Source organism: Xiphophorus maculatus, chromosome 24, assembly GCF_002775205.1.
Source record: "Xiphophorus maculatus strain JP 163 A chromosome 24, X_maculatus-5.0-male, whole genome shotgun sequence".
Lineage (NCBI taxonomy): Eukaryota > Metazoa > Chordata > Actinopteri > Cyprinodontiformes > Poeciliidae > Xiphophorus > Xiphophorus maculatus.
In genome coordinates, this window is record NC_036466.1 from 10,037,401 (window position 1) to 10,059,791 (window position 22,391).

The 22,391-nt window shown below is 38.6% G+C and overlaps 2 protein-coding genes across 4 annotated transcripts; one reads left to right on the forward strand and one right to left on the reverse strand.

Annotated features, from left to right (window-relative positions):
• Positions 1-536: 536 nt before the first annotated feature.
• Positions 537-12,437, reverse strand: LOC102225572 (integral membrane protein GPR137B). Its single transcript, XM_005813314.3, has 8 exons — positions 11,743-12,437; positions 7,471-7,520; positions 7,245-7,352; positions 6,993-7,131; positions 5,922-6,071; positions 4,592-4,717; positions 4,381-4,505; positions 537-3,716 (listed from the first exon to the last, which is right to left on the reverse strand). Exons 1-8 carry the CDS (start codon positions 12,115-12,117, stop codon positions 3,431-3,433), a joined length of 1,359 nt encoding a protein of 452 aa, XP_005813371.1. The 5' UTR covers positions 12,118-12,437; the 3' UTR covers positions 537-3,430.
• txndc16 (thioredoxin domain containing 16) lies at positions 11,991-21,579 on the forward strand. Of its 3 annotated transcripts, XM_023329436.1 has the most exons (21): positions 11,991-12,076; positions 13,707-13,775; positions 14,059-14,236; positions 14,375-14,457; positions 14,543-14,616; positions 14,899-14,973; positions 15,219-15,340; positions 15,477-15,567; positions 16,039-16,207; positions 16,295-16,464; positions 16,553-16,613; positions 16,715-16,829; positions 16,914-17,060; positions 17,146-17,205; positions 17,489-17,687; positions 18,266-18,402; positions 18,570-18,654; positions 18,921-19,062; positions 19,614-19,783; positions 19,875-20,065; positions 21,026-21,579. In XM_023329436.1, exons 2-21 carry the CDS (start codon positions 13,716-13,718, stop codon positions 21,226-21,228), a joined length of 2,532 nt encoding a protein of 843 aa, XP_023185204.1. In that variant the 5' UTR covers positions 11,991-12,076; positions 13,707-13,715; the 3' UTR covers positions 21,229-21,579. The 3 variants fall into 3 exon arrangements, with proteins under 3 accessions (XP_023185204.1, XP_014329697.1, XP_023185203.1); XM_014474211.2 differs by lacking the exon at positions 11,991-12,076 and having other exon boundaries at positions 13,530-13,775; XM_023329435.1 differs by lacking the exon at positions 11,991-12,076 and having other exon boundaries at positions 13,530-13,775; positions 16,917-17,060.
• The last annotated feature ends 812 nt before the right edge of the window (positions 21,580-22,391 follow it).

The following is a 22,391-nucleotide window of genomic DNA, read 5'->3' on the forward strand; positions in this document are numbered from 1 at the left end:
AACGTTTATTTTCTAACCAAAAATAAATTACTATTTTGAGGCCACGTTTATAACGCAAATGATGGAAAAGCGTCAATTTTCACCACTTAATGTTCTGCAAGTAGAAGTACAGATATTTTAGTAAAAGTACAGGTTGAACTCTTTTTTTCTTTAAAGAATGTACATGAGTACAAAAAGTTATTTTCACCTTTCCGTCACTATTTTCCTCATCATGGACTTTGACTGAGCCAATCTTTTCATTGCTATGGTACTTTCTATGTCTTTCTGTTTACCAAATAATTTGAGCTCTTAGCAAATTCTTAACAACTTCACATTTCTAGCAACATCAGAAGTGTTTTCCAGTGAAAAAAGCTTCATACAGGTAGGACAGCAACCCTGCCTGGTCATGCCCTTCCTGACTCGTGTCCAGTTTCAGTTACGATGATTCTCTTAATCTTATTAATCCATAAAATCTGCCACATGACAGACTGTGTATACTGGTGGGAAGAGGTCGGCAACAGTCGAACTCTGCCGCAGAAACAATAAGGACATTGTGCAACGGTTTGATTTGCAGTTTATGTTTGACATTTTATATTTACTACTATTGTCTAAACAGTGCAGTAGACCTTTATTAAAACATGGTAGTGCTTTTCTTGCATACATCATTAGTGATTTGGTTACATTCAGTATGGCCACGGATATAACCATCAATACCATAAAACAACTGATGGGGAAATTATCACTGCATTTTCTGTGTAGGAGACAAATTAAAAGCACTTTCACACAAATAATACCAGATTTGCTAGAGAAACGGTGGCAAATTATGCGCACAGACGCAGAAACATGCATTTCGCACAGTTGTTAAAAAGCTGGACCCAAACGACGAGAACTTCGGCTCCTTCACTGGATTTTAAAGTCCGATATAACTCGGTGATACAAGCAATGGAACCTCAAAGCGCAAACAGCAGCATAAGAAACACTTTCTCGGTCCAGGCTTTGGGTTTGCTTGACATCAGCGAGTATTTCTTAGTAATTAACTACAGACGCAGTGATTTTGGTTCAAGAAGTGGGTTGTAAACAACACCACAAAATAAATGAAATAAAATTTTAAAAAAATAGTACAGGCTGTCATAAGATTAAGAAAACTTGTGATGTGAAAACAACAAAAACATAGGAAGGATGTGGGAAACACATGAAGCTACAAAATATGTTAGAAAAAAAATCTGATGAAAATAAAAATGATGTATAAAAGCTGACTAAACATCAAAGACAAATATTGAAAACACGCGCACACCACCTACAATAAAAATATCACAACACGCATATAAAACTGATTGGCATGGAAGCAGACAAAAGCATAAGTCCTCTGACTAATTCATGTGCAAAAATATTTTCTTTAAGGAATGCAACTATCTGATATGACAAAATGTGATGGCACATTGACATTTTCTTCCTTGTAGGATAAATAGAAGAGAGTACATACAATTACAGAAGAAAATAGAAGATATGAGAAGTAAAACCTACATTCCAGGCTCAAAAGCCTTTTTCTCTGAAGGTGATCTTCCACTAAGTGCAAATTTCTGCCTCACAGCTCACAAAAACTCATATTAAAGATCCTTTTGGTCACGAACAAGCTTTCTTGTACTTCGTATGCTTTCTGAAAACAGACAGCCGTATGTTTAAACTCAAACATTCGCCACCTTGAAAGGATTCACATTCACCCCCAATCTCATGTTTTTCCTGTATACTTATGACTAAGGAATCCATGTTGTAATCAATCAAGAAAACTGAAAATGACTTTTTGTCAGTCAACAGAGGAAACCAGGCAATGAGAGCAAACACCAAATCACATCTGGTAGCTAGCTAGATATAAATCTTACAGAAATGTATGGAGTCTAAGGAGTACACACTGATAACAGTTATAAGAGCTTATATAAGTCACATGGAACCATTAGCCATGTAGTGGCGATTGAGCATCTGATGAGCTAGCTAGCAGTATTTTTATTTTTAATTTTATTTTTTTACAATTTTCAATTTATGTTGCAACAAAATTCTGTTCCAATTTGATAAACATTAATAAACTGGATTAAGTTGCAGTATTTCCAATTGTTTTTATTTTAAATTCAGCTTTTTCGTTAATCTTCTGCTAACTGCTAACAGTGCTAATATCCCAGATTCACCAAGTACTGTCAAGCTAGCATTGGCTAACTCCTAATGAGATTTTTTTTTACACTGTTCTCCTTGTATTGCAAAATAATTCAGATCAAGTTGAAAACAGCAATGAATTGGATACAACAACATTTTACATATTTGTTTTAATTTTAAGTTTTTAACTTTTCTTTTCCTTTTAGCAACAGAATATTAGCACTTGTTTTGCCCCAGAACTTAAGCCTAGTTTGTAAGAATATATGCTTCAGTGATGCAACGTTAATTTTATTTATTTTTTGTCAATTTTACTTTTCCAGCATTTTTTTTCTCTTCTGGCTAATTTGTTAGCAAAGCTAGCACAACCGACTACAGCGGTGAGTAGACAACTAGCACTGGCAAACTTCTTATCAGTTTTTTTTCCATTTTTCTCTTTGAGCTCAGTCCCATTTTTGATAAAAAATAACACACTGACTTAAGTGACACAAAGTTTTACATTTTTACTTTAGAGTTTAGACTTTATGCTAGCAATGCTAACTCTCCATGCTTCAGCAAATTAGCATAAGCTAATTCCTAACAGCATTTGTTTTATTTTTCTCTTTGTGTTTCAACAGAACTCAACCACAGTTTAATGAAAGTGATAAATTGACTTCAACAATACAAAGTTATAATTTATTTAATTGATTTTGAGGTTGTTGTTTTTTGTTTTTTTTTTTGGCTTATTGCTACCACAACTAACGGTTCCTACTTCAGCAGGCACTGGCGAATTAGCATGAACTAATTCCTGTCATGAGAGAAATCAGAAATCTGCCTTTAAGACTTTGTAAAATGTCTGTAAAAGAGCCAATACCTCGAACAAGGCTGACAAATTTTGTTTAACGGTGTTGCTATGGCCCGAACTGTTGACTGACAGCTTTAGGATGAGCAAATTAGCGGCTGCCAATGTTTCCTTACAATTGAAATTTAAAAGTGGAATGATTATCTGGCCACAAATATTTCCAGTCTCTATTTTACCCTAACCAAAGCATTCAAAAGAAATGTTTTCAGTTTTCCTGTTTTCCACCTATTGGTGGTGGTTAAATGCTACTCATCTGTGCTGAAGTCCTCAAAAAAGCTGGTATTCTTGTAGTTCCAACTTTCTTGCTTTATTGTATCGCCACATTTTCACACAGTTGTTGAAGCCAGTTGTGTGGTCAGCACTTTTAATTGAAAAGTACTGAGGTTGATGCAGCTGTACAAGCAAAATCGGAACAAAAAGATTAAATCATTTGTAATCTTCTTATCCAAAGTCTTCAATGGTTCCTATTTAATTTTGTGGGGTGCAGAAATACGTCTGAGATCCGCAGTAATAATTCTGCGGCGTGGAATAATAGTTACTATGTTGATGATGTTGGTAGTTGTTGTTCTGTGGGGTTGAGTAATAGTTGTGATGGTGATGATGGTGACTCTGGATGTTTCCTTGGGCAAACAGGAGTGGGGCCGTGGAAGGAGGCGGCTGCTGGGCGGAGGCCACCCCCGGTGCTAGACTCCCATTGCGTTGAATAGAGCCATACCAGCTGGACGTTGCCATCTGAGGCGTAGTGGACAGAAGACTGAGAATGGAAGGGACAAGAAGGTAAGTTTACTAACAAACATTAAAAAAAAAAAAGTAAAATTGATTTTTAAAATATTTAGTATAGGGAAAATGTAGGTTATTGACGGCAAAAGCCCAATATTCTCATTTCTTTCATTGTGTTTTCACTACATCTAACAGCATCAAGTCGCTTGGCCTCAGTGACAATTTGGGAGTAAGCAATATCTAATAGATTTGAACATGATAATCTCTTCAGTGATTTAAAATCTGAAACTCTTTGGGAGTGCAGAGATGCCTTAATATTTTTTATTACTTTAAAGCCAAACCAAACAGAAGTAAGCTTTGTATATGGAGAACAAAGGTGGGCTGAGAATTGAGCCTTGGCGGACACCACAGGTGAAGAATGCTGTAAATTAAGATGTAAAGCTGTAAAGATCCAGTTCTTTATATAGAATATGAACTACTCAAGAGGAAAACATGTAAGATTTATTCTTAAAAACATGAAACTAATAATTTAATCATCTTTTTTATTTTTGCATATTGTATACTTTGTGTACTTGCCATTCATTTCCATATACATAAAATACAGACAGCTTTCTTTTGGTGCACATGAATCTTTTTCCACCTGTCTGCAGCCGATTTGGTTTTGATGTTGATTATTTGGACTTTGTGCTGGTGCTCACCTGGCCCGATCAGATCTGCTATTGATGCTCCTTGACAGGTCGTCATCGCTGTCGTACCGTCGCGGGTTGTCAAAGAAATAAGCTCTAGAGCTGAAACTGTGGCTGTTGATCATGCCGCCTGGCGCCTGAAAGAAACAGAGTCCAGGTTTTTATTCTACGTAGAAGAAGAAGAAATCTGCAGCATAATTTGACTTCTAGATGATCAGTTTACCAGGTTTTGGTGGGGCCTTTGGACTCTGAAGAAAACCACCACTAAGCTGGTGGGCAGCAGCTCCCAGAAGAACAAAATAATCCCAAAAACAATGTATCCCTCACCGCTGATCACTTGTGTGTCTGCCTTTAAAGCACAAACACAAACATTTTGCAATATGAATTATGAAACCTGATGTCACCAAGCAAACAGAGAGCATGAATCCACCAAAGCATTCATCTTCCTCACTTTGTCATGTTAAAAGGACAAACTCCACCAAGTTACCCCCAGAAAACTTGCTAAGATTGAGTGTTAGGGCAGTCATCTGTCCAGCAGCCGGTCATGTTTTTGAGTTAAAAAATGTTTAAAGTTGACAAGAAATTTGAAAATATCACTTTATAATTTTGTATTATTGAAAGATTGTAAGAGTAATTTCTGAACACCAACTAAAAAGTCTTAAAAAATGCAAGCATTTTGAAAATACTTAAATAAATAAGCAATGCTTAGCCTGGTGGGGGCACAAGTAAAGCCTGGTGACCCACCAGGCTTATAATACACTGGGGGAAACCCGGCTCCAATGCATTTATTCGGGATTCAGACCGATACAAAGTAGTTCATAGTTTTGAAATAATCTGAAAAGTGTAGCAAGCATAAAACAGACATGATCTTTTATATAAAAAGATTTACAAAACTGAAACATCAAGACATCCAATCCACACTTGTTTTTATTTCCTGAAGTTCTTGTGTAATTGCAGGTGTCTCCCCCTGCTGGTCATTAAATCCCTTCATTTTTGCTGCTTCTTTTGGATCCATTTTAGATCTTTGTCATATAGAGTCTGAAATTTACAACATAGGCATGATTAGAGGGTACTCATAACTGTAGTTTGTTGAGAAACCTTAAGAATCTTGAAGAAAATTTGCAGAGCATGCAATATCATATAAATTTAGCAATTTATATGATAGGAACTAAAGTCAGATTATACCCATATTGATTTATTGAGTCTATATTGTCCGACAAACACAAGGAACTCCTTCAACATGTGTTGTCTGTCTCAAGGCCTGCACCCTCTGATGTAGGTCAGGATACACAGACATGGTTATTTATAGCCAGACAAAACCCTTTACCCTGCTAAGCACCGGTCTACTAATTCTCTAAAGATGCGTTGTATATGCACTCAAACACCCCAGCTACATAAAATATTCACAGTTTCGTCTTCATCACAAACATCAATGTTTTCTAGCTGAAAAGTATGCACTACCCTGTCCAATAAATTCGATTTTATGGCTCTCATGTGACCCAGATTAGCACTGCATTTAGCAAGGCACTATAAAAGCCAGTAGGTAGAAGTACCTGATCGGAGACGCTGTACCAGCCATAGCTGAAGGGGCTGGGTCTGTCCTGCGGCGACAAGGCCACCACCACTAGGTTGTAGCAGGCTCTGGAAGTATAGAGGAGAATCACCACGGCTCCTACGGCGGTCGCTTGGCACACTGATGTTCCCTGGAGGGAAGAGTCATTGTGTCATGACAAGCTCTAGCTCTATACCACCAAATATAGGTCAACAAGCATTACAAAAACGATTAATTATAAGCCTGAAGCATGAATTTAAGCATATTACCATGTGGCTTACACAAGTTACATTAGTTTAATATAATGTACAATATTTCTGACAATGGTGTGATACTCTCTCCTTAATTTATTTCTATGTTAAACAACAAGATGCTCTAGCTAGCAGAAATAATAAGTATTGAATTAGCCTGAATTAGCATCATCAGTCTGTTAGCTTTGCTTACAAGCTGCTTCCTGTACGTTTGACATCAATGAATTTTCACCCACAGAATTTGCACATGAACTGTAGCTTGGAATACAAATAAAATGTTTTTAGCTAGATGTAAAAGAGTTTCAAGCAAGACTCAAAATGTGAAGATGTGATTGGAAAATGTGGCACTTTTTATTTGTTTTGGAGGTTGAAATCAGAGCTTAAAAAGACATGCATATAATCTAGATACAGGTCAGAAAACCCATGGGATTTGGTAGTCGCTGTGCAAGCTAACGTTGTTAGCTTCAATGTTAGCTATTTGAGCTTTATAACTATAATTATCAATGCCATACAAATATTGATTTTAGATTTGGAAGTTGGAGTTGGTAAACATTTGGCTTTCCCGTTAATTTTTCCAACTTTGAACTCTGAAAGTCTGATTTTTAAAACATGGCAGCCATGTTGGATTTTGAGGTTGGGTTGGTAAGAAATCCCCGTGTCTCCAAATCTCAGTTCTGACTTCAGGTTAATTTTTCCAAAAACAAATTACACAAACTCATCAGAACAGCAATCCAACAGTAATGTTTAATAATAACTTGACTTTATCTCTAAATAAAGAAGCTCAAAAAGCAAAAACTGGTGAATGATGCCTTTCTTTCTACCTTTGACTCGAGGTAAACGTTGGCAGAAGACATTTTGGCGATTTTGAAGATGCACACAGCAAGAGATATGGCACACAGGACAAACAGGCTGTCGTTAATCAGGACTCGAGCCAAGACTGCATGTCTGATCCCCCCATCGCTGTACAAACAAAGAGCAACACATGGACGTGTAGAGAGAAAAAATGGACTCAACATACAAGAGAAATAATTTCCTGTGGAAGCTAGATATGAAATGACTGAACGATTGCTTACCTTGGTGGGTCAGAGTGCATCAGAGCTCCTTGAGCTAGCAACGCGCAAGTTAAATTCACCACCAGAAAAAATATACTGAGACACAGAAAGAACAAGCGCAGAGGAACCCTACGGAGAGAAGAGTCACACAATAATAATAATAAGAAGAAAGGATAATGATTGTTATCAGCTATCAAAATTACCCAACAAGGCTCTGATTTTCATTCCTAACCAATCAAAGACTTACTTGTATTTGGTGAGCTCAGGCGAATACTTGGCTTTAGCTTTAAACATCACCTGGCGAAAGAAAAACATGAGAGGTTCCTTTAAAGATATGCAGAATTTAACCGTTTCACAGAGATCCCACCTACGTTGAAACGCAGAAAGCCGGAGTGGGCCTGTTTTAGAACCAGAGTGTGAACTAACAAAGCTCAGGGAAATTCCTGGAGCTCAATGAAGTATTCAAACACAAGCTCATAGTGAAAGGCTGAATTATGCTGACGAAAATCAGCAATATGTTGGCATTTACGATGATTCCTCAGACAGTGCTGCTCTCCAGAGAATTAAAAATATGATCCATATCCCCCTAAATCCATCTGCTTTCAGTTTCATACGTTCTTGTTTTTCAACACTTTAAATCACGGATGTACAAAAGACAAATCTGAAGCGGTATGAAGAAAATCTCCTGCAAACAGTGATTTGATGTCAAACAGTTTGCTGGTCAAGTTGACTATCATCTGCATAAAAAACACATAATTACTAAAACTGTTCATTAGTTCAAATTCTGGGCCTTTAGTAATCCAGTTTGCTTAAGTTTTTCAAGGACTAAATTTTGAAATATCAGATGTTTTATGTTGTTTGTCCAATCTGTACGTACCATTTTCTCTTTTCAAAGACTTGCAGTGTTTAATTAATAACAATATTTGAAACCATCTTATACTGACCACAAAAGTCCTTAAATACATCAGCAACATTTAGTTCAAACATCTTAAACCAACACCCACTCACATGATCTGCCACTATGGTGAAAGTAGGCCACAACGGGGTAATTTGTAACCAAGAGATGAAGCAAGCAGTCAACAAAGCAATTCAGTAGCGTTGTCTACTTTTTCTGCTCGGTGTATGAATGCACTTCAGACTACGTATCCTCTTAGCACACAAGAAATTTTTATGTCTTTTCCCAGCAAAGGCAGCCAAGTATGAACTTGACCATCTGCTCCTTTATTAAAACAAAGTCAGGACTTACAACTGACTCGTCAGGAAAGCAATGCTGGATGTTAGGCAGCTGTGACACGATGTCCGTTAGCTTTTCACCAACCTTCAATGCCCTCCATGACTTTGGGGGTAAACTGTACGGGTCATTTCTCAACTTTGGTTAAATATATTTGCTCTGCAAAGTAAACAATAGGCCTGTGGGTCTGATCAGCACGATATTTAAGTGCTTTCCAAAAAAGTGCTACAACTGTATGCCCTTCTAGAATAAAATTCCACTTCCATGAAAAACAAAACTGTTTAGAAATGTTACAAAATTCAGGCTCCACTCTTATTAAGGTAACTCTGCTACTTCATAATATGAATAATTGCTGCTTTCTGTTTTGAATGAGAGCGGTTAGATCATGCAGTATAGTCTTGTTTCAGATTTTTGTGTAAGACGTTTTTATATCACAAGAATCTCATACCAGCCAATGCCAAAATTCATCAAAGGTTAAATTATAGTCCAAAATACATATCATACTTGCAAATAAATACATTGCATGTCCCTTAACTTCAATATAATTACAATTTCATCAAGATATTGCATGAGGAATCACCCAGGTCAGGGACTTAATTGGGTTATGAAGACCAGAGAAGCTGTGAAGATGTAGGGAATCGTGTAAAACATGGAGGGCAGCGATGCCAGACGGTCAGGAAAGGAAAGCTTTGACCTTGGCCAAACCTGCGTCCTTTAGATATGTTCCTGTGCCAATGCAGGTTACTCAAATAATCAATGTTTCCCCATTAAATTCTGGAGAAGCCAGTTAATTTTCTACCCATTCAAAGAAAGTGTGTGGCTACAATGAATCCTCTATAATTTTAAATGGTTTATGGAGAATGTATTTTAGCAAAAATCATCAACTTTTCCAAATCTAAAATAACCAAGATTACCTGAAGAAATAGTAATTGTATAGCATTGTTTGTGTCAAATTTGTGATTTTGTTCCTTTTGAAATTTTGCAAATTGGAGCAGGTTATGGCAAATCAGAATATCATCTGCAAAAAAAAAAATGTACATAAAATGGGAACGCATTCTCATGCTAGTTAGCTCTTTAGCCTCAATTCGCCTTTAGTAAAACACAGATTTAATGACGTTCACATAAATACGTCTCAACGCTCAAACTTCCTCACAGAACAAGCGAGAAACAATTTTAGTTTGTGAATATTTCTTTTCTATTTCTGGATGATATGGCAACACAATTTATACAGATAATTACAGCTAAAGTGCGACTGTGAGAAGTTTTGAGCGAGAGCAGCACAATATCTACACTATCAACCTATAATATGTCAACTCTATTATCAGTTTGTGTGTTAAAAGACACTTTTTTACAGTAACAACAAGTAAAATATTTGGATTTTTTTGTGTGTTATAGTTAAAATGGACCCAAATTGACATTAGCTGGTCAAAGCTTTACAAAACCTGTACATCAGAACCAAAACCTCTGCTTTAGTAAGAGCAGCTGCTGTTATAAAAACTACTACAACAGCTTCCAGTTTGAGCTGTGGAACAAAATGTGAATTTGATATATTACTCAGACCTGAAGCAGCCAGACGTATAAAACCACAATCAGGAACAATTTCATCGCTGAGCTGGCCTGTCACATGCTCTCATGACTGGGATAAACATGTTCCTACAGATATAATGACAGGAATGAAGAGGCCTGATGGTAATTAACAATAAAGATGGTTAATTACTCAGCCATGTGTAGAAGAAATTTGAATTCTGTCTTAAATCTACCAACTTGAAGATTAGCATGAATGCAAAAGTTGGCCAGAGTCAGCGGATGGGTGACCATGTTTATTCAGCAGTCATATGACACCATGAGCTGCATTAGCAAATCACGACTCACCCAGCGAGACGAACTTCCTTCCTTTTGTACAATGCATGTAAATGTGGACCAGGCTTTTGCAAACCGAGGAGACAAGCTGGTCTTTGATATTTGGAGTGCACAGCACAGGTGTTGAACAGCTGCAACCAAACAACTGGGTTCCTTCCCCCCTGTTTTTCACATAATTAGTGACTACACATGGTCCACTCAAACATTTGTTTGAGTGGAGTCTTACCACAGACCAAAATTAATATGGCTGTATGTAAACATCTGACCTCAAGACCCCACCACATGCCCCACTGCATGCTGGACCATCTGGTGCTTGCTGAAAGACCTTTTAGGTGAACATAAGAGGCCGTGCTGCAGCAAGGGTTCAGTGACATGTGAGCTAAAACAGCTTGATAACTTTTGTGCTGTAAAGTGCAAAGACTACAACGACATGACCAATAAACTGGCCCAAAATGGTGGCAGAAAGGCAACCGGTTGCGATTTCATGTAAGTTTTACAGCCACTAATTACAATGTATTTTATTGGGATATAATGGGATAGATCGACACAAGAAAATGATGCAACAGTTTTACAAAATAAGAATCTGAAATGTATGACTCCAATTAAATACTTTGCAGAACCAGTCAGGACCAGTGTTTTTTTTAGCATGTCTAATCACTTTGCATATCTAGACACCTCAAGCTTAGTCAAATTGGACATTTAAACATAAACTTTCAAGCAGTGTCACCATTTAAGGCTTTTGTCCTGTTGTGAGGTGAATCTCCACCCCAATCTCAAGTCTTCTGGAGCCTTTTCTTGCAGTATTGCTCAGTATTTGCCTCCATCCACCTCTCCTTCAGGTTTGATCACCAACATGGTGGTGATGTGCAGCCAGGGGCGCAGCTATGTGTATTCTGAGAGATATGTCGACTCATTATAGGGGTGCTCTCAAAGAGTCTGGAGGGCTTTTATATTAACTGTGGGCAAGAGACAGAAGGGCAGGGGTCCCTAATCTGGTATTGTTCATATTAGCTCATGCAGCAGCTGATTATAAATACAGAAGATGCTGACTAAGTAATTTTTCTGCCGTTTTATGGCGCCCCTGTGTATCGCATATTGCACATAAACATGAAATTTGTGCAGTTCTGCAAATGCAGTTCATTTGCCCTGTCAACAGCTCCTCAAACATGACCTGTGGATCTTTACAGCTCCTCCAGAGTTACAATGTAATGCTCTCTCCAGATAAAATCCCATCAAAATGCATTTAAGTTTGACTTTTTTGTAGCTTAAATTAAAACAAATACACAAGCCACAAAAGGTCAACTCATATTTACTGCAAATTGGCCGATCTAAGCCCATTTTTGACAGTGGGTCGTTAAACACCAAATACCCGGAAAACTGCACGCTCAGCTGTTTTTATGAAATCGGGTCACACAGAAACACACGTACCTGTGTGAAGTAGAGGTTGAGCAGGCAGAGTGTGAAGAACTGCAGGCAGACGGGACAGCAATAGAGCAGCCAGTAGGCCAGAGGCTGTAGCTGGTTGGCCTGCATCACATTTTTAAAGTAGAAAGAGAAGAGAGTCGTCCGCAGCGCTGCCCACAGCAGGCACAGGAACAAAAACACGCTCTGGTAGCTGAAGCGCTTGTGGCCGTAATGCAGGATGAGCCAGAGCTGCAGGTAGACGAAAACAAAGAGGAAAGAGTAGAGGACGGTGTAGACGGTGGTCAAACTGAGCTCCAGTGTTGGAGAGATCGCATCTCCGGATGACTCCTTCAGAGAGGTAAACAAATCGGAATCGACCTCCTCTCCTGGCGAAAACATCTCCGCTTGATGCTTGTGGGAGGTGCGGGGGGAAAGACGCTAAAAGTGGGTCAGACCTGGGTTGCATTTACCATGCAGGGCAAAAAGGCGACGGTATTCAAGCGCAAAAATGAGGCAAAAACAGTTTCTTTTAAAAAGAAGTGACATTATTCACCCAAAAATTGGCTCTCCGATTGGAAAAAAACTAGTGAATAAATGAATGGTTCGACATTTAAAATGAGCTAAGTTAAAAAAAATAACAAGAAGGAGCCAAAGAAAAACAAGAGAGGTGCCTCTGTGATTGTCTGCAAAGCTGCTCTTTGCAAAAAAACAACTTGAGGGGGGGAAAACCTCCAGATCAGCTGTGATGCAGTTTTAGACCAACCCCCTTGTTTCGAACGAAAGCGGAAACTGGCTTTTAGTGTTCGCCATTTTGGTTCAGGATAACGATCAACTACGTGGAGATAGAGCTGAGCATTGAGCCACAGTTTCAAGCTAGTTTCCAACATACATTTCCTGAGTGAGCAAAAAGAGGCCACACCCCTATTTTTTCACTCTGAAATTCTATTGGCTAACCCTGCAACCAGCCTCCACAGCAAATCCATCCCATTGGTCAGTAATGATGTCAGCTTTGTACGTCAAAAACCCCACCATAGACATAAAACCATAGACTCCGCATAAGCCCCACATAACGTATTATTATTATTATTATTATTATTATTATTATTATTATTATTATTATTATTATTATTATTATTATATAGAGTCTGTTGATATGTTTACGTTGGCGCCATCATTGTGAGTTTTATAACCACTCAGTTCTATTATTTTATTATTGTTCAGTATTGACCCAATGATCGCTATTTTTCATTCTGAAATCCACATAGATTACTGTGTATGAGTCATAAATATCTACTGAGCGTAGACTTCGTTTCCGAGCATATTTGTGTTCGTTTTCCACATAAAACGCCTTTCACAATATGGCGGACGCGGTGACGTATCGTTTCAAGCCTACGTGCTTCTACTCGTCTTTGTCTAGGAACGCTTTCTCACTTGTGAGTGGTGATTGGTTCAAGTGAGAGTTATACGTGGATATGATTGGTCTACAAAGAGCAAGTGGGCGTTTCTGCTGGTAGTGAGGCGTACAAGCAATTTACAAGATGGCGTATGAAAATTCTAAAGTAAAATCGTGGTCATTTCAAATTGAGAGTCTGCGAGATTACTAACCTTAAATAATCAATTTGAAGCTAAATGTAATACGCAGAATCAAGGTATGTGTTATTATTGGTATTTAGTAACAAAATATAAGATCTCACAGAGTAGTTTTCATCTTTGAACATTTAGAATACTGCTTTTATTTCGAAAGAATTAAAGGAAACACTGCGTTTACTGTAAACGCAGCTCTCTTAACGCATAGCATTGAGCATCTTGCTTTTAAAAGTACGTTTCTGGTGCAAGAAACGTAAATGTCAAAAATGAACAAGAAATATATATGGGCGATCACACAGACTGCTATTAGTTGATGAAGCAGAATATCCTATCGCTGCTGACATAAACTGAGATTCCAAAATATGGAATTTATTTGGGATTTATGTGCTTTTTCTTCTAAGAAAAGTAAAATGGCCTCTTCAGACTTGCCACCAAATGACCCCCGACCTCCCCGAACTCGTACTTCTCAGGTAAATGTCAGGTATTTTTTAAAAATTATTTTAAAAATGTAATAATTCAAGCTAAGTTACTAAAGTATGGATTCTGTGTTTTACCTGAAAACTTAAAACGTCTTAATAAAACGACAATTTTGAATATTTCATGCGTCTATTAAAGGTTAGACTGGTGTTGTGTTGATATTCATACCCCTTCCAAATACACCATCATGGTTCAGAAGTGTTTGTGTTATGTATTCTTCCACTGATGAAATACTCTTGTGTTTATCTTTACCAGTCACTGTGTTTTCTCTCCTAGAGAGGACAGTGCAGTCTGTTAAGGATCTGGGTTTGTGTTGCTGCCGTCCTGCTGTGGATCAGCTCAGCTGGATGCCATGAAAAGGCCAATATGTCGAACCATATTGAAATCACAGCTGCAGACTTCCACGAAAGGCTGCTGTCTGGGAAGATGATGTTCCTCTATTTTCAGCAACAAGGTAAACACACGGTTCTGTAAACCAAAACAGTTTATTTTTAGGCAAATATCTTCTAATATTTTCTTACATAGATTAATCTGATTGGATTTAAATACAGTCAACCTAACATAATTCCCGTTTCTCCTCTGTCGTCTCTAGTCTCTCCCACCATCTCTCTCTTCCTGATGGAGTTGGAGAAATCAGCCGAAGCTCTGCAGGATTACGGAGTGCTAGTCGGCAAGGTGACAGGAGCTTTGTTCATGATGTCTGCTCCGTTTGTTGTAAACGTTAGTATAAAAGTACAACAAATGAAGTTGTGTTTTGTAGGTCACATGTAAAAAAGAGCCGGTACAAGCATACTGTACAGACGCGAAGCAACAACACAGAGCTTTTCTGTTCAGGTAGGTTGTGTGGATACAAAATTATCAGTCGTAGCTTTCAGAGCATGTTTGCTGTAAATAATCTCCAGAATTTTAAATTATTAAATCCCTGTAGTTCAGTGGAAATGAAGAGAACCACAAACTAATGAGACCAAAGATGACTGCAAATTAGCTTAAAAGCTCTCCAAAGCTGCTTCAGTAATCTTGACCATTATGCAATCATATAAAGAAGGATATTATTTGCTTGCTGACTTCATTAGTGTTATTCTAACTGTTTGCAGTTTTCCATCTTTGTGTTTGTAGAGGTGGCAAAGAGTTCTTGAGTTTCAGCTTGGACACCGTCTTCGATGTCAACTCCATAGTGGCTGAAGTCCTGTTGTGAGTATAAGCACCAATTTGCACTGTGACTGAGTGATATGGCTTGAAGATTTATGGTGTCGTAACCAAAAACAGGTTTTATTGAGATTTTATGTGACAGACCAACAGACACCATTTTTAAAAAAAAATACTGTAAAAGTGTGATGTGTATTTGTATTGGAATTGACTCAGAGAAGTTAATATAAAAGCTACACCACATATTTGTTGATGTTTCTTTTGCTTTGCTTTGCCTCTTTGCCCTCCAGCGCCATTCTACGTGACGAGGTGAAGTACGTCCACACGGACGCCGACCTCTTGACCTTGGAGAAGGCAGCCAAAGGGAAAAAGGACATTGTTCTCGGTCACGTTCGCAGTCTTGGAACTCAAGGTGAATATTTAAAGCAACAAAATGACAGATTTGCGGTGATTTTGTTCTGTTAAGCCCGCTCCTACCTGATCAGTTTTCCTAAATGACAGAAATCAAACATAAATAAACCACATGGTGTCTCTGATATGCTTCTCAGAACACAGATCGCTGATGGAGACGGCGTACGTTTACGGATCCAAATATCAGTTCATCCTCATAACCGGAGGTCCGGTACTAAAGCAGTTAGGGTATGTTTTATTTTTTTTCTCATGTGAATCATCTATTATAGTTAAAGTTGCAGTACACACAGCTCCCAACCAAAAACGACCAATCAGAGCCAGGAGGAGGGTTTTAGCGCTGTTAATCAGTTTCAATGTGCTAATGGCGAAGAAACAACTTATTATTCCAGGAAAAATGGTATCTGCTGTCATCAGTGGCTGTGCTAGGTAGCTTTAACATGTGTGGCTAAGCTGTAACGTAGCGGGAGGAAATGATTGACAGCGCTAAGACCCTCCTCTTGTCTCTGATTGGTCGTTTCTGACTGAGTCTTGTATTTCTACAGTTAGCATTGGAAGAAGGCAGAGGAGCAAAATTCTTTCACCGATTATCTAATATTACATTATCAAGACATAATGATACTTTTAACAAATATGTGAAAACCACACTTTTTATTGGAGTTACAAACTGAAGCTGTAAAACAATAACAACATGTTTTCCAGAGTTAACGAATCGTCCCAGCTCTCCAGGGTGTGGTTTGTCCACTGTAGAGTTCATGGTACTGTCACGACCCCTGTGACCTCTGAGCGCTGCCCATTGACACGCATGAGGACGGCCCTGTCCACCCTGAGCTTGCACACGTTCCTGCAGCTTATGGAGGCCCCACTTGTGGTATTTACAGTCCATCAGAAAAAGCTGGAATGGTTACTTTTCTAGTAGAAAAATGTTGAAACATTTGGGTTTTTACCGTTTTATCAGTCCGAAGTGTTCATCGATCCCTCAGCAGTCCCACTTCCGCAGTTCCCCTACCAGCTGACGCCTCAGGTCTTCCTGTTTTCTCACCCTGCGACCGAACACCTGGACCTGGACACGGCCGGCGCTCTGGCCTGGAGGCTGCGAGGCCTCGCCCTGCTGCTGCTGGTGCACAGGTGTGCAGAACCAACCGGATTTAAAAACATACCACATGTAAATCAGGTTCAAGTAACTCAGGTTTTGTTTGATGTTTGTGTTTATCAGGCAGAGCCCAGCAGTTAAAACCCCTGATAAGTACAACGCTGCCTACCGACTGCCTGAGAAGGTAGTTTTTATTTTATTTAATTGTTCCTGCAGCTTCATTCATTTACAGTTTAAAAAGTCACATATATATAAAAATATTTGTGTATATTCTTTTGTTTGCAGAGTTCTGAGGTGAAATATTTGACCTTACACAGCTTGGACGACGTGTTGGAGCTCTTCACGAAGCAGCAGGAGGAAGAGGAAGAAGAAGAAGAAGAAGAAGAAGACTCACATTCAGGTTAGAAGATCTGCTCCATGTTTCTTCAGAGAATCAAAACCTGATGCATGGAAAAGAGAGGAGTGTGAACGTGTGTGTCACCAGGAGAGCTGGATGATGAAGTCGCAGCGGAAGTGTACAGAAACCGAGGTCACTTCCTGGACCTGGACTTGGTCACACAACTAACTTCTGACAACTTCCACTCTGAAGTTGCACAAAGCAGCCTCACGGTGGCGCTGTTCTACCTCAAATGTAAGACTTTCATCTGAACACAATTTGACTCTGCTTCTCAGTTTGTCGCGCTGTGATTTGAAGAAGATGTCATTTTGGCCACCAGGGGACGCTGTTTCAATGGCTTTTCTCGGATCTTTCATTGAAGTTGCAGAGAAACTTGAAGGTAAACAGATGAGACCTGCAACAGGTGCAGTTTGTGTTCACAACAAAACCTGGAAGAGGTTTATTTTCACATTTATGCTTAGAATTTACATTTTAAACATTTTAAGGCATGAATGAATGACGTTTTCTCAATAAGTTGTTATGATTTTCCAGTTTGTTTCATCTCAAACGGTTTTGTTCTCACAAACATTCACACACAGGAGTTAAATTACATTTAAAATTAATTTCATGTAAAGCAGATTTTTATTTTCCGAAATGATTGTTTTGTGGGTTTTTTTTTTTAGATTCCAGGGTCGACAACATCCAGATGTGTGTCGTCGACTGTGGAGAGTGGACCGACCTCTGCGCCGCTCAGCCTGGCACAGCCGTCCCGTTTCAGCCAATCACGGAGTTCCCCAGTGTTCTGCTGATCCAACCTCAGCAGGCGGCCCAGCGCTACACCGGAACGCTGACCGGGGAGGGGCTGCACCGCTTCATCGTGATGTAAGAAAACATTTAGAATTTTGAATTTTTCATCTCAACTATCTGAAAAGCACAAACGAGCTTATGAATCCAACAGAAAGGATGTTTTTCTAGTTAACTTGTGGGGATTTATTGATTTAACTTAATGCATTTGATTAATATCAATATATTGATATTAATATTTGATTAACATCAATATATTGATATTAATCAATATAATATCAATACAATAGAACATACACTGAACACCGATCCAGAACCGCACAGCGTTTTGGACGCGTCATAATATTCTGTTGCAAGACTTTTAAAGCTTCAAAGTTGATGTAAACGCTTCGCAAATGTTGCAGCTTCAAATGATTATTTTTTTAATCTCACGTCATGCTATGCCATGCAGACTCTCTGTCTGCAGTGACGAAGTTTATCTCCACTCAGTTTGTTGAATACTTAAAACGAATCCAACCGACAGCAGTTTGATGTAATTTTTGGTAATTCAGCTAATAATTACTTGATCACTTTGTGGGATTAATTCAAATTTCCAACTTTTATTGTAAGAAAACTTAAACTATGCCCTTGTTTCTTTTTTATTTCTTCCAAACCAGGAGCCGCATGGCCTTTCCTCTGCTGCTGTCCACCAATGAGGAAGTGACATCTTTCCTTCAGGAAGTTCCTCACCCTGACCTGGCTGGTTACAGGCCTCATAAGGTCCTGGGTTTGTTTAGGACAGAGAGCCAGACAGGTGGGAGTCTGTCATGAAAAACATTATTGTGATAGAACAATCACAGTGTACTGGTGGCTTCAGTTTATTATTAATATCAATATAGCAGAGAATGGAAAATTGTCAGACCGGGCAGGTTGAAGAATTATCTGGTAAAATCTGATTTGTGATTTTTCTTCCTCTCCCAGCTTTGTCTGTGTTCACTGAAGCAGCAAAGTTATTAACTGGAGAAGTTCTGACTGGGCTGCTGAGAGACGGTCTGGTGGAGAAATGGTACCAACTTTAAATTCACTCCACGTGTTTTTTTTTTGCTGTTTTTATATCGTTTCTTCTTGACTGTTTTTCCTCTTACGCTGCTGCTGGAGTCAAAAGTTATTCGCAAAAGTTTCTTCCAGTGCGTTTGAGTCAAAATGACTAAAACATGGGGTAGCAAATTAAATAAACAGTAAAAGCTGAATATTTTGTAGTTGTGGCGTCACAAAAGGCTTCTGGAAGCAAATAAATGAGCAAATAAACTTTTTCCCACATTTTCTCCGTAGGGCTGTGGATCACGATGTGGAGCCTCCTGCGGTGTTGTTGTTTCCTTCTTGGGGGAAACTCAGCCACCCTTCAGTGCTGCCTGTGACATCATCATCTAAAGATCTGCTCACCAAAATCCACACTACACTGCTCCAATCAGTGGTATGCATGTCTCTTTAGGATTAGGTGCAAATTGGGGGAAACAGAATAGCGGTCAGTACAGACAAACTAGTTTATCTGTGTGTGTGTCTGTTTTTCTTTTGGTTTGTTTTTATAGTAGAATAAAAGGTTGTATCAGTTGTTGTGTAGCTACAAAACAAGCCCAAATCATAACTCTTCCGCGATGTGCGTCAGTGTACATGAGGTTTTCCAGGAATATTAAACTTTTGCAATCAAGCCACATTAGTTGGTATTAAACTGGTTTGATGAACTGAAATGTTCGACAAAAAAGCAAAAACAAAAGAACTCTGTGAGGCGACATTTCTTTGCATGCTGCTTTTTCCTCCTCAGCAGATTCAAATGTTGCTTTTGCCTCTTTTAGAGAAATAATTGCTGCTTGAATATTTCCTGCTGCATCACAGCTAGCACAAACTGGGATTCCTTCTGATTCTCACAATGTTTTCTTCTCAATATCTTCGTTTTACACTCGTTTACATGCGTCATTTTACAGGTTCAGATCACTGGATTAACGTTTGTTCCTATTTTCTTCCCAGCCTGAGCTGACCGTGGAAAACTTGCCGTCGTTTCTGTCGCTGGGTAAAGCGCTCCTGCTCCTCTTCGTGGGAGAGGAAGAGGACGAAATCGGGCAGAGGCAGAACCAGGCGCTGGTGGACCAGATGAGAGGCGTGAGGACGGAGCGATACCTGCCCTGCTGGATCCACCTGTACAAATATCCATCAATTTTAAAAAATAAAACACAAATAATTTCCTTTCGCATCAGAAAACAACACACAGCTTTACTCCGTCTGTTTCAGCGGTCGCACTCCAGCTGGTCTGTCTGTTCTGGGTTCATACCTCGGTTCTCTGCCGCCGCTTCCTGCGTTGGTGCTCACGCATTTACCCAGTGGAGACGAAGTCTACCAGTATCCACCCAACACTCCCATACTGGCCGGCTCTGTGCTGCAGTGGCTGCAGAGCGTGGAGGACGGGACGGAGTCACCAGCAGGTACTGAGAGGACAGAAAATCCTAGAATTATTCTAAAATATTGAATATAACGGTGGACGTGTTTGTGCCACATAAAGATTACTGTAAATGGTTAGTAACATTTTTTTTTAGAAAACAGTGACTTATGAAACAATCGACCTAATATTACTAAATTTAGAATTTTAATAATCACTTTTTAGTCTCATTTCAGCAACAAGGCAGTTCAAAGTGCTTTAAACACCATGAAGTCAACAAATGAGAAAACAAGAAACCAACATTACGTTTTGATGAGTCTCATCATCAACATCAAATATGCTGGTTATTGTTTCATTTATAAACTGCTGGGTTTTTATTCTAGATTTAAACGAACTCTGTGTTTCTGCTGTTTTGCAGTTTTCTTGAATATGTGTATATAAATATAAAACAGTCTTTCAGTTTAACACACAATCTGTTGCTGCCGATAAAATCTAACTTTCATCAGTGGTACACCGACATTTTCTGACAGTGCAAGAAAACACAAGGGGGCGCCGACTCCCAAATAAATGAAAATGCAACTAAAATACAGAACATTTGTTTATTAATTGGGCAAAAAAAATTTTAAGCGCTTGTGGCGACCCCCCGCCCCCAGAACGTGCCGCCCTGGGTTGTCATCAGATCATTTAATAGAAAACACAAGGAGGAGTACAGAACCACTCTGTCTTTACAAAGCAATCTATTTTAACCCGATATTTTGCCATTTTCTTTACGTTCAGTCTTGCATCTCCCATGCAAGTGAAGATTTCAGCTCTAATTAGAGTCGGCAGGCTCTTATTTCATGATTTATTCCTTCTCCTTTCACAGATTCAAAATAATGTAACATGGATTGTTAAAATCCAAACATAGTTCTCCAGCCTCTCTGGGTTAAAAACCATTTTTGTTGGAGCAATGGGAGTTTAAAATCTGTTTTACCTTGAACTCTACGGCTTTGCCGTGTCGCCACAGGGATGCTGGGTGGGGACAGCTGGCCTCCTGCGTTTGAGTTCTACGACTTCCTGAAAGTCATGGACATGCAGGAAGGCGACCACCGTCCTCCAGAAGAAGAGGAAGTGAAGACAGAGGAAGTGAATGTCGAGGAACATTTGGTGACTAAAACAATGCCATACGACCGTCTTGATATGAATTCAAAATTTCACTCTGAACTCTAAGAAATGTAAATGACACACAAAGTCTTATTGAATACTTTAGTCTAGTTTCTACTGCAAATATTTTAGTTTTATCTTATTTCAAGCAACTTGTCAGCAAGATATAGGAGCTTCTTTATACAAATAATTCATTAATAATAATGAAAAAGTAATAGTCCAGATTATTTAACTTATAAGAAGACAGTTATTACATGTTACAAGCTGCATATGTCACTGTTAGATGTTTGTGGCTAACCTCAACTGCTACTGAAGACTGTTGAGCAAACTGAGTATCTGTGACTGAAAGACGGTTCAGCATCAAGTTGAATGCATTTCATTATGTTGTTTTTAATAAAAACAGGTGCTATTTTTACAAATAAAGTTTGATATGATTTCTTTTTTGTCTTTTGCATCATAGAACTTATTTCTCTTGCCGACTAGCTTTAAATACCATGCTTTATTTTAGCAATAGCCACATTAAAACTGATTTTATTTATGACAGAAATTAAAATGTGAAAGAAATTAAACAGAACAAACAATACTATGGGAAACATGTATAAAAAAACATTGAATTTTACATCTTTTTCTCCCTCACTTTTATTTACCATTTAACAATTATTACATTCATTTAGCATGAATGCTTCATACTTTCTCATTTTATTTGGCAACAAAAACTGATGGAAAATTTTATCAAAAAATTATGACTTTATTAATCTGATGTTGAATATTTTACCAGGAAGTTTTTCACCACAAAGCCCCTCTTATTATAAAAGAAATGTCATATTTTTATACTAATCCCATCAAATTTAATTTAATTTAGGTTTTTTGCCGCAGTGTCCTCTACTGGATAGTTTCTTGGGACTTTTCTTGTCAGAAACTTTATACTAATGGCTAAAAAACAGATTAAATGTATGATTGAAACATTTATTTTGTACTTTTTCTTGTTTTCCTAACTTTCAGAGCGCCCTCTGGCGGCCATTACTTTGAAAAAAACTGGCGTAACCTGCTGCGTAAATAGCAGCTTTCCAAGCGCACGTGCGCGTTACTAAGCTAACTACGTAGCGTCGATTTATGCTAGGTGGCGCAGCATGACACGGAGATGGTTAAAAACACTATATACACTTTTGAGTGAATTCAACCATGGTTTTTGTGAGTAAATGTAGTTTATTAAATGTTATAATGTAAAG

Bases quoted from the DNA above. Each gene is read 5' to 3' on its own strand.
- LOC102225572 (XM_005813314.3), bottom strand. From the start codon at position 12,117: ATGTTTTCGCCAGGAGAGGAGGTCGATTCCGATTTGTTTACCTCTCTG. The intron at 4,718-5,921 runs GTACTTCTACCT...TGTGCTTTAAAG, and splicing joins GGTACAGCGTCTCCGATCAG to GCAGACACACAAGTGATCAG. The intron at 3,717-4,380 runs GTGAGCACCAGC...TTCCATTCTCAG, and splicing joins AGCAGATCTGATCGGGCCAG to TCTTCTGTCCACTACGCCTC.
- txndc16 (XM_014474211.2), top strand. From the start codon at position 13,668: ATGGAATTTATTTGGGATTTATGTGCTTTTTCTTCTAAGAAAAGTAAA. The intron at 18,403-18,569 runs GTGGGAGTCTGT...TTCCTCTCCCAG, and splicing joins TAGGACAGAGAGCCAGACAG to CTTTGTCTGTGTTCACTGAA. The intron at 18,655-18,920 runs GTACCAACTTTA...TTTTCTCCGTAG, and splicing joins GACGGTCTGGTGGAGAAATG to GGCTGTGGATCACGATGTGG.